Below are 11,669 nucleotides of genomic sequence, written 5' to 3' on the forward strand. Positions count from 1 at the left end.
CTTCATATGTCTTGCTGTTTTTATCCATCTATCTATAAATGTTAAATATAAGCTGATACCATGACCTGATACTATGGGGCTACTCAATACAGGGTTAACACTATATGAGGTAACTTCATATGTTTTGCTGTTTTTATCCATCTATCTATAAATGTTAAATATAAGCTGATACCATGACCTGATACTATGGGGCTACTCAATACAGGGTTAACACTATATGAGGTAACTTCATATGTTTTGCTGTTTTTATCCATCTATCTATAAATGTTAAATATAAGCTGATACCATGGCCTGACACTATGGGACTTCTCAATACAGGGTTAACACTATATGAGGTAACTTCATATGTCTTGCTATTTCTATCCATCTATCTATAAATATTAAATATAAGCTGATACCATGACCTGATACTATGGGACTTCTCAATACAGGGTTAACACTATATGAGGTAAATTCATATGTCTATCTGTTTGTGTATCTATCTATTTATTGGTCTCCCTGTATGTCTGTCTATCTGTCTATCTATCTACCTATCTATCTATCTACCTATCTATCTATCTATCTATCTATCTATCTATCTATCTATCTATCTATCTATCTATCTATCTATCTATCTATCTATCTATCTTTCTATCTATCTGTCTGTCTACCTATCTATCTATCTATCTATCTATCTATCTATCTATCTATCTATCTATCTATCTATCTATCAATCTCTCTATCTAGTGTGATGAATCCAAAAAGTTAAGTGAAGAAATTCTACGCTACCAAATGTTGGCTTTTATACTTTGTATTAGAAAAATAAGCAAGGTACAAATTTTATTTATTTTACAATAACATAATGACATACAGATAGACAAATAGAAATACATACATAGATAGATACATAATAGACAAACAGACATTCAGACAGACAAACAAACAAAAGTATGTAGATATAGACAGATAGACAGACAGACATATATACAGACAGACAGTCAGGAAATAGATACAAAAGAGACTGACTAACAGACAGACAAACATTTTGATATGCCTTCAAATAGACATAAAGGTGGACATAAATCTAATATATAGACGAAACTTAAGATTTTCAATAAAATTTCTAAATCTATAATTTCCTAGGTTGTAAGAAAAGAGTTCCCAACTTCTAGTGAAATAATTGAATCAGGGCTGGCAACTCCAGCTGAGATTAAGGTAAATTAAATATGATATGAGATATGCCACCCCCCCCCCCCAAAAAAAAAAAAGATATTATATAGGTACATGTTCATAAAAATAACAATTAGGGAATTGGGTTCGATTATTTTTTATTTCTATGTTAGATATAGCTAGCCCTTTTACTACTTATCCTTAGAAAAGGTTAAACTTCCAGCAATTGCAAAAGATTTTGATTTATAGTTAGCTTGAAAATTAAGTATGTTTTGGTGCATTTCGAGACAAATAAAAAAATTCATGCATAAAAAAATTGTTTATTAAAAATATTGTTGAAAAGTGATTCAACACTGCTGAATATAATTGTTGTTTTTTTAGAATCTAGAAAGTAAAGGTGACTTAGACACTCTATGGTGGGTACCATTACAATGGTGTATGCACAGGTACTAATATATTATATTGCTGCGCTTCTTATGCTAATAAATGCTCTTGTTTTCTTTAATGGACTAAATAAAACATTTTTATGTTTATATGCCTAGTAGTAAATGGTAAAATCCCCTAAATTTTTTATACTTTATTAAAAATTTACCACCTTCTTACGAATGCCTTGGGTGTTACACCCCCCCCCCCCCCCACTTCCAAATTTTGTAAAGAAAGGAAAGTAACATAAAAAAACGCAACAGGAAAAAATTTCTTTTAAAATGATACTTTTTTGATCGCTTTTTTACGTTTGCGTTATAGAAAATGCAATTTTTTTTATAAACGCGTTTTTGACGATGGTGTTTTCTGAGATATACCCACATTCGACTCTATATAATGTTTCTCCTAAGTCCTAATAATGGATATAGCGTGGATATTGTGAGAGATTCTTATGCATACCATGATAAAATATTTCTCCCAGCTGACTAATATAACGATACACCCCTCCCCTTGTGGCTTTACCTAAACCCCCTTCTCTGACCATAGAGAAACGTATTGACCATTATCTGAGGACTATATTTGCAACCTAAATTCCCCTGTCACAATATCCACGTATTCTACATCCATTGTTCTAATTTAGGATAAAGATAGCAAAACAGAAGAAAATAATCCCCAGCGACCACAAGGAAGCTCTCAGAGAAGTTAACAAGTTCTGGGAGAAACTAGAAAATTTGGGTTAGATATCCTTTTTAATACCTATATTTGCAACATCTTTTAGATTGATTTTACTAATTTTAAATTTTAATAAGAAGGATAATTTAAGTAAAACGAGGGACAAGACAATGGACAACAAATTATATTGATGAAAATAACCCATTCTGTAGAGTAAAATTTTTGGTGGAATAGTTATTTCTCGCATTGTACTATAAACAGCTTTCCGTGGATATAGAATGTACAATTATGAGATTAAAACTAGGTTTTTTTTAGCCCCGAGGTGCCGAAGGCACCGGCTAAAAAACCTGGTTTTAATCTTATGATTGTAAATTTTTATATTCGTAGAAAGCTGGATATAATACGATGCTAGACATAGTTTTTTCGTATGGATGAGAACCGGTTCCTATCCACCGGATTCGAATGAATACGAGAAAAGTTTTTACATTGCTAGTTTTTGTAGCAACTAATCAAGATTGAATAAGAGTCTTTAAAGCTTTTTAAGTTAATGAATGAGAGAACGTGGCTATAAAACTTTGGATATTATAATAATTAACAGCCCAATGTCCCCTCCCTTCCTAATGATTTAAAATTTAAATTATCTTCTTTTTCTAGAAAGTCATTTGCATGTTCCCATTCCTCCAGTATATAAACAGGTATTTGAATCCTGATATAAAAGTAGCAGAATATCTGTATAGCAATGAGTAGCGAAAGATTTAGATTTGCACATCAATAAACATGCAGACCTACTGGAATAGCCAAGACAAAATAATCTACAATTCAGCGAGCGAGAGACCCAGTGTAAAGGACTAATTTGAACTTATGAATTATATTCCATTAATTTAAAAGTTATAACATTATTCAAACTATCTTTTTATGGCATGTCATTAAGGCTAATTTTTTATTTGATCTATGTCTATACTCATATTTAGTGATTTTCATTAATGCTTTTTTTGAAACGTATTCCTAATTGTTTGCTTTCACAATACATTATTTAATCTTGGATATTTTTCAGTTATTTTTTTGAATATTTTTTTTTGTATATAACTTTAGCTGTTCAACAAACAATTTATTAAAACAAAAACAGGCTTTAAACAGACGAACATACACTCTGTAAAGAATAGCTACGCTATTAACATTAATTTTGTAGGTTGTAGCCTTGGCTGTGTATTTCTATTTTGGTGCTGCTCTTATAGGATATCAGGTAACCTAACTTTGGGAGGTAATGGATTCCAATCCAGCTGATACCAATAAAGAAAATAAATTCAAATAAAATCACAAAACCTACACGTGGTTTTCAGCTGTCGTGGGGTTTAACACATCTTAAAATTGACGACTTCTCCATTTGCCCCCAAAATATTATTTTTGATTTATTTTATACCTGGTTCCAATCTTGACATAATAACTATAAGGATGTTTAAAGTTAGGTCCAAAACACTACCAAGGAAAGTTAGGACTTCCAGACAAAGTTTATACAGTCAGGCTCTACGTTTGTGATCATTCGTCCCCAGAGGTATAAAAAATCGTAAACAAAGACGATTAGGCCTGTGATGGCTTATATTTTAATTTAGCTACAACGGCAAGAATCAATCATTTATTTTTATTTCTCAAAATGTATAAATGTATTTTTTATATCTATATTTAAATTTTGGAAGCTCTTTATAGTGCTTATAAACAATGACGTCATACAATACAAATGGTCAAGGATAGGCCAATATACAGATTACCAATGACAGGCATGTATTAATTTTAATTGCCCAATGGTAGGCCAGTAAGATGTCATTTTTTATGGGCACTAGAAAAAGCTTCTAAATTTAGCTACTCTTTATTGATCTAAGCGCTTCATTACTTCGTATGGAAAAATCCTAATTGTAGAAAAGCTTTTTATCAAAACTCTTTTTTTTAGATGACCACTGATGCCAGCGATATAGATGTCTATTTTCCTTTCTTTCTGATTTTCAAGTTCATCTTCTACGTGGGATGGTATAAGGTTAGTATGCTAGGGCTTGTAGTCAAAGAAGATAAAGTATAGAATAGAAAACCCTAAATATTTCTTGGAAATTTGAAGTAAAGATTGATATGCGCAGAAAGTAAAATTGTTCCAAAGTAAAGATCACAGTGACTATTTGGACAAAACTAGAATAATTTAATTTTTTATCAAAATCTAATTAATATTGTTAAATATCTTCATGTATTTACATTTGAAATCTGTATTGTTTTCAAAACATACTTTTAATTTAGATTGTTAAGGCTTTGCACATAAAATTCAATTTAAATCCATTGTGAATAGGGTAAAGAAAGCAGGATACGCGTCTATATGGCTGTCAGTAAATTATTGCAAAAGGAATTTATTTTAAATATTTTTTCTGAATAATATACTTAAATCATGTGATTTAATAAAAGCCATATAGACATTTGGCTTCAAAAGTTCCAATTTTACTTCAGGCTAGCCAGGCAGAATCTTCTACCTGGATTCTATTCTATACTTTATCTTCTTTGCTTGTAGTCAGTGGCGTGCACAGATATTATAATGCCGAAATCACTTCCAATTTAGAACTTGCTATGGATTTTATTTTTCCAATATCAAAGTAATTGTAAATTTTGTCATTTTTCCAGTCGGGAATAGCCTTTTCTTAGACTAAATTTTTGTAAGAGTTTGGACTACCCTTCTTTAAAGAAACAAAAATATGCAAAAACCATCAGAATTATCCAAACAAGGCACAAAATTTAATTATTAATATGCATCTAGAAAAAATCGCCTCCAGAGCAAGTATTAAGAAATACTGTATATCTTTAAAATGAAAAATTATGTTCAGGTTGCCTTGGCATTGAAAAATCCATTTGGCGATGACGGGGAAGATTTTGAAATTGGACCTCTTCTTTCCAGACATATTTGGGTACGTAGTGAATATATTCTACAAGTTGTTGTATTTTTATTTGGTCGGTTAGAAAAGATATTAAATATAAGTGGATGATATTATGACAGGGGAAAAATTGTCGTCAAATTAGCTTGCTAAAAACATGGACTTCATTTATTGGTCAGTTTGTTCATCCAGTAGGATAGAGAGGATGGGTTAAATGGATATCGTTATTTAGCCTGCTGCGAGTATCGCTTTATTAGAGTACATAAAAATCATCCAAGTAATTATGTATCGATTGTTAGATGTAATGAGATATCATTATGATTTCTGTTTGACAGGCATGTGGTGAGCATTTGAAAGCTGGTTTTGAGGGACCACCTGAAGACGATAACGGAGAACAGGTGAATACAAAATATAGAGTAGCACCATTACTAATTAGACACAAAGTAATAGGAAGCCTATGTGTGTGTCTATCTGTTCTGAAGGATCTTGCTAGCCGCTGATCTGATATATTTCTCCTTAACAATGTAGCTTCTCATAGGTCCTGGGAAAGTTTATAACTATTTTGGTAAGGGTAGCACCACCTTACGCAGAGAAAACGCCACCTTACCTGAAAACAAAGTTTTACTTTTTCTTTAAAAAACTAAAACACAGACAAACAAACCTCATAGAACGTCTAGAAATCTTCCTTCTATATAGATTTTTATTACTGCATAGAACTATTGCAAATTATTTCCTAATACTTTCAGCCAAAGTTGTAAATTTTGTAAATAAATACTTTTACGATCACGGAACCTTGCTAAGTGTGACTGACACACAAACGCAAAGATAAAATATTTGGAGAATACTGTTTTAAAGGTCCATAGGGGCATACAAATAGTAAAAAATATCCAAAAAATATTTTAATGACTGTAAGAAGTTAAAAAAATACTTGTCTTTAGCTATGAACGGCAATATCTTGCGACCCTTTTTAAACTCTTACTTAACCTGCCCTAAAATAAGCATGAAAAATTGAAAAGTTTGTTTTTGAACCTAGTAGTAGTGTCTAACTTTTTATCTTTGTGACGTAACAAAAATCTCTTTTTTAGAGGTTTCCTTTCCCAACTCCTCTCTCATCCTTCGATTTTTGTTACGTCACAAAGATAAAAAAAAAGTTAGACACTATTACTAGGTTCTTGTTTTTGGTCCGCTTATAAGATTTTGTGAAAATTATCAAACTATATTTTAGGAAGAACAAGATGGATTGATATCTATTTCAGTGGATAAAGAAGATTAAAAATTTATTTGTGACTTATTTATTAATATAACTTTGCATTTAAATCAATTTTTTTGTAACCCTTTGACAACTAATTTAATAATGGTAACTATTTATTAACAAAATAAAAAAGTAGATAACAAACATTAAACAACTAAAATTTGAATTTTTTAATGTGTAATGATTTTTTATTAAAATAAATAACAACTAATGCATTATGACTGATTTTGAAGACAAGACTCCATATTTGCATTATATGCAAAGATACAGCTACAGGGGCGTCCAAGCTTTTTATTTTGGTGGGGGTAAAAAAATGTTAAGGGGGGGGTAATTCGTTTTTGGGGTTGGTATTTGTGGCGCGCGAAGCGCGCCGCAAATTTTTTTTATCTCACCCAAAATTTTTAGCCGGGGAGTAAAATTTGCTTGGGGGAGGGGGTAATTAACCCCCCTAAAATCTGTTGGCAGGGGTAAATTTTATTTACCCCCCCAAAATCACCCCTTTCCCCCCCCCCTGGACGTCTATGTGCAGCTAATAGCAATAATTCGAGAAAAACACGAAACCTATACGCGATTTTCAGCTGTCTTGGGGGGGGGGCAATATATAGCAAAACTGTCGACCTATCCATTTGCCCCCCTTATATATTATTTAAGATTCACAATATTCTCAGTTATATATTCTTCAAATTATTCTGTTTCTACATCAATAATAAATGATAGTAAAAAAACTTACAAAAACATTTTAATAGAATGCAATGCCAATAAATACGTCAGTTATAGAGTATCATCGCTACTGATAAGTTACAATTAGTGACAAACATAATATTTGTTTTAAAATTTATTAATAATCATTTTTCATTTTTCAAAATCAATCATAATTTAAGTAGCGCAGCTTCTCTTATACTACTCAACCACTGCACTGTCTTAAAATGGCAGTTTTGTTTGGTTATTTCATTTTTATTTTATACTAATATCCTATTATACAAAGTAGTAAGAGTTTTTGTCTGAAGCTTCAGATCTCGATTCCAAGTAAGCTTGGTTCTCTATTACAGGTAAGCTTTTGATGGTTTTAGACTATTTTATATTCAGATTTTAGTCTTGGGATGGGATGGGATTATGCTATTTTCTAGCTCCTTTCTGATCATTTGAATAAAGAACATCTAGATGCTATGGGTGTATAAGTTACTAGTCTATAATACAAAGTATTTAATAAAGTATTAGTTTTTTTATGCTGCTCTACCTTTGGAAATACTTGTTCTTGATGTAGTATAAAAATTTTATTTTTCAAATATTTTTAGCAATTATACGATGCATATCAAATAAATACATGTTTTTTATATGTAAATAAATAATAGTAAAATGTTTGTCATACAAGATAAAATAAATAATTTCATTTACGGGATCGCTAGTCTTTAGAACACTTTTGTAAGTAAATAAATTAGTTTTAATTCATCCTTTTTGATATATTAATATTATTTGTATAATTTATTTTGATCTACTCAAAAGACAATTTTAATTTTTTATTCAAGGAAGGAAAAAGTGATCTATGATTTTTTATTTTATAATTTTTCAACTGCTTTTTAAGGATGTTATGCAGAACTTTCAAATGGATAGACACGATTGCGGCTGGCGATCCCTGAACTGGATTATGTAAAATTGGAGATATGATCTGGGGAGGTTGGGAAGGACCGCAGCGAGTTTCTGTCCGCGGATTTGGCAGAGGAGCCGCGCTCTAAATATTTGTTCTGTGTTTCTGAAAAAAATATCAAGTTTTGAATTTAATTAGAATTTTTTCGCCATAAAAAATGCCATAACAAAGTATCCCGAGACTTCAAATGATACAAAAACGCGACATTGTTATACCCATCAATCCTAGTGGCCATATGTGCCTTACAAAATTCAGATACGTAATATTTAGAGGTATGTTGAAATACTAAGTTTTTTTTTCCTGCCTTAAAAATCCAAATCTAAATATAAAATTCTAATTTTAGAAAAGAGCTTCTATACCTGGCCACAGAGAATAGAAAGTAATTTGGACCGCCCTGCTAAGGTTTTGGAATAGGATTTTTATTGTTTATTATTAGTTAGCCCTCACATATACTTCTTCCAATGACTTATGTTTGTCCGGTTTAAATAGCTGCTCTTTGAAATCAAAATAAGTGGTACATCTAAAACTATTGTCAAAATTGTTAATAGCTGATGTCTTACTTGATATATTTAACATTGTAATTCCCCAACCAATGCTCCAACACAGACCAACCTTAAAAGAATGAAATAGGTATAAAAAAAATTTCAGCAAATATTTTTGGTCATTTCAATCAAAGTGCTTTGCGAGCACAGAAAATATCCTCCCTTAGTTTTAAATTGATTTAAAATAAGCTTGGGGGTGGGGGGGTAAACTGCAGTGCCTTAACCCTGCAAAACAACACTGTACCAAAAATAACCCCTTAATTTTAAACTTATTTCAAAATAAGGGAAGAGGTTAAGATTCTGTTCTCGCTAGGCAAATTAAGGAAAACTGTAAAAACTTTCTTTCATGATTTATAAAATTGTACTAAGATGTATAAGTGATCTGCTACTTTTACTAAAAAAGTCCATCAAAAACAAGTAATGTAAGCCATATAGAATATATTTTCAGTATAAATATTAGAATTAAAATTTACCAGGCAAAGAGGTGTGCTGCCTGTGACATTAACTTTTAATTTAATGTTTAACATCTAGCTTTGATTGCTGATTTTCTATTATTGATTGTACTTGAAGAATTTTTTATTGATTTTTCTGCCATTTATATTTCCATTTTCTACTATTGTCAAAGATACAAAAGTTAGTTTTTCAGGTCTGTAAGAAAATATCAAGGAAATACTTTGGTCCATAAACAGGCATAACTCAATATCATTTACAGTGTAGGTTTCTAGACTAAGTTAGAGTGGTTTACTCTATAATTTTTCTCGTAATTCTAGGCTATAAGAACATCAGAAATAATAAAACAGGCTTCAGGCTTTAAAAGATATATTGTAATCTAAAAAAAGGATCTAAAAGGCATTTAGAATTAATACTTGAAAAACATTAGATTAAGTTAAAAGTTAATCCTAATTGAGCAAGTCCCACAATTGTATTGATGAGGGTGCAACCAAGTCTGTCCAAAAAATCACAATCTTGAGCCCATCTGAAGAAAACAAACAAGAATGATTACTTGCTGTTGAAGGAGTCCTAAAAAGACTCAAGTCTTAGTGGGTAATGAATCATGTAAAATTGTTCTTTGATCAGACAAAAGCTACAGCTGTTCAAGAAAATACAATATTGTTGAGATTTCAACTCAAAGATTATCAATCTCTATTGAAACTTATTTTGTCTTGAACTCTTTGTTTATTATTCTATCTAATCAAGCATTTCCTTGCAGTATTGGTTTTGAGGTTTAGAGAATTTTACTTTTCACAAAACTTTTAAAGCTTTGTAGGTCTTTTCAAGAGAACTAAACTAAGTGACAGATTAAGCAAGTTATGTAGTGATTATGCCAATAAAAAGTAAATAAAAGTATCTAAACCTTGGACATCCAACTGGTGTGTAGCAATTATAACAGCATAGTACAAGAAATCCACTCACAATTGTTCCTAAACAAAATTTAAGAAAAAAATAATGAATAGTTTCAAATTTAGGAGTAACCAATTCGTTTTTGTTTCTTTTTATAAAGCTTACAAATCTGTTCTTAATACTTAGAAAACTTAAAATTAACCTTATGATAGCAATTACATCTTAATAATTTTGAGCATTCTCAAGATAGAAATAGTCATAATTGTCAAATTAAAGATTATACATGTATACATAGTTGTACCTTACATAAACTTACTACCATGAAAATTTTGACTTAAAAGGTAAAGGCCATGCAGTTAAATGGTTGGCGGTCTAATGTATGTTTATTTATATATGTTCTAAGAGGACACATAAATAGTTATTTCTTATGTACTTTAAGTGCTTTCAGAAAAACTTTCACAAAAATAATCTTGATTTCTTACCTACCCCAGGAAGAATACATTTTAGAGTAAGACAAACTTACTTACCTACCCAAGGTAGAATACAGTTTAGAGTAAAACAAACATACTTTCCTACCCAAGGAAGAATACAGTTTTGAGTAAGACAAACCTACTTACCTACCCCAGGAAGAATACAGTTTTGAGTAAGACAAACCTTCTTATCTACCCAAGGAGGTAAGACAAACTTACTTACCTACCCCTGGAAGAATACAGTTTAAAGTGAGACAAACTGCAGCTGATGGGTATGATAGAATTGGTATAGCTCCTTTCACTAATGCTGGTTCTACCTGAAAGAAAAAGTTAAGAATCAATAAGAAAGCTATACTTTTATAAGTATTCATGTACGTTCTTTCAATAGTATTAAATGAGTGGGATGTTTGTTTGTCTGTCTGTCTGTATCCTCAGTAAATTCCCACACAAAAAATCCCACCTTACATGAAATAGAAAGTAAAAACTTTTGATGGAAGGAGACAATTAGAAAGTGATTTTCTTGTAAAGATGCTATGTAGCCAAATAAAGATACATTAAGGCTCTGAAACTGTAGGACAAATGAACATAGTCAATTGTAGAGTGTGAGATTTTAATAAGCAGACAAGATTGAAATTTTTTCAAATGTAAATTTGTTGCAAAACTGTTTAAATAGAGGATGTTGTTTCAGAACATACTTACATTTTTAGGACAAGATTGTAGAGTTGCTACTCTTTCTAAATCGTACCTAACTACTACAGAAATCACATGCTCAGTTTGAAATCATTGAAATCATTCTAACATGCCTTAATTAATAAAAAGAGCTATCTGTTACAAACGGACGGAAGGACAGACGGACCGGCACTAATTATAGAAAAGCTGCACTTTCAAAAAGCTACTTACTAATTGAGGATCTATTTTCTGTTTTTCACAGCGAATATTTATCATCCTCGTGACCCGAATTAAAAATTCAGAATTCCTCATAAGCGCATTTATACACCTGAAATTTTAAAATAAATTAAATAAGAATATTAATTTCAATTTAAGCAACATGATGTCTATCTGTGTCTCTGGAGATAAGATAATATCCGCTGGACTGAAATATACTTACTTTACAGTGAAGCTTCCAATAGGTACAGGGTAGGTTTAGAACTATTTTGTGGGAGGATAACTCAACACCCCCAAAAGAAATCACCCGTTGAAAAATTCCTCCCCCAAACAAAATTTTATTTTTAAACTATTAGTGATAAGATGGACGAAAAATTGACTTACATA

General features: G+C 31.1%; 2 protein-coding genes and 1 long non-coding RNA gene across 4 annotated transcripts in view; 1 reads left to right on the forward strand and 2 right to left on the reverse strand.

The window, feature by feature from the left end:
• Positions 1-6,614, forward strand: part of LOC145332868 (bestrophin-1-like) — a 39,631-nt gene extending 33,017 nt beyond the window's left edge. For both annotated transcript variants that reach the window (XM_080177958.1, XM_080177957.1), the window contains exons 9-18: positions 727-810; positions 1,123-1,194; positions 1,531-1,595; positions 2,213-2,307; positions 2,899-2,939; positions 3,434-3,487; positions 4,190-4,273; positions 5,100-5,180; positions 5,483-5,545; positions 6,373-6,614. In XM_080177958.1, the coding sequence (XP_080034084.1) occupies positions 727-810; positions 1,123-1,194; positions 1,531-1,595; positions 2,213-2,307; positions 2,899-2,939; positions 3,434-3,487; positions 4,190-4,273; positions 5,100-5,180; positions 5,483-5,545; positions 6,373-6,420 (687 nt within the window). In that variant the 3' untranslated portion in view covers positions 6,421-6,614. The remainder of the gene's footprint in view (positions 1-726; positions 811-1,122; positions 1,195-1,530; positions 1,596-2,212; positions 2,308-2,898; positions 2,940-3,433; positions 3,488-4,189; positions 4,274-5,099; positions 5,181-5,482; positions 5,546-6,372) is intronic.
• Positions 6,615-7,671: 1,057 nt separating this feature from the next.
• On the reverse strand, positions 7,672-9,196 carry LOC145332869 (uncharacterized). Its single transcript, XR_013884363.1, has 3 exons — positions 9,060-9,196; positions 8,605-8,656; positions 7,672-8,149 (listed from the first exon to the last, which is right to left on the reverse strand). It is a non-coding gene; the product is annotated as an uncharacterized LOC145332869 (long non-coding RNA).
• A 247-nt stretch (positions 9,197-9,443) lies between these two features.
• On the reverse strand, positions 9,444-11,390 carry LOC145331884 (protein SPEC3-like). The gene is made up of 4 exons (XM_080176757.1): positions 11,298-11,390; positions 10,621-10,714; positions 9,941-10,007; positions 9,444-9,562 (listed from the first exon to the last, which is right to left on the reverse strand). Exons 1-4 carry the CDS (start codon positions 11,376-11,378, stop codon positions 9,463-9,465), a joined length of 342 nt encoding a protein of 113 aa, XP_080032883.1. The 5' UTR covers positions 11,379-11,390; the 3' UTR covers positions 9,444-9,462.
• Between the last annotated feature and the right edge of the window lie 279 nt (positions 11,391-11,669).

Source organism: Acartia tonsa, chromosome 11 (genome assembly GCF_053477335.1).
Source record: "Acartia tonsa isolate MP-2025a chromosome 11, ASM5347733v1, whole genome shotgun sequence".
NCBI lineage: Eukaryota > Metazoa > Arthropoda > Copepoda > Calanoida > Acartiidae > Acartia > Acartia tonsa.

Excerpts from the sequence above, each read along its gene's own strand:
- LOC145331884 (XM_080176757.1), bottom strand. The coding sequence starts at position 11,378 with ATGAGGAATTCTGAATTTTTAATTCGGGTCACGAGGATGATAAATATT. Across the intron at positions 10,715-11,297 it reads AGAAAATAGATCCTCAATTA|GTAGAACCAGCATTAGTGAA; the intron begins GTAAGTAGCTTT and ends TTTTTCTTTCAG. Across the intron at positions 9,563-9,940 it reads ACACCAGTTGGATGTCCAAG|ATGGGCTCAAGATTGTGATT; the intron begins GTTTAGATACTT and ends TGTTTTCTTCAG.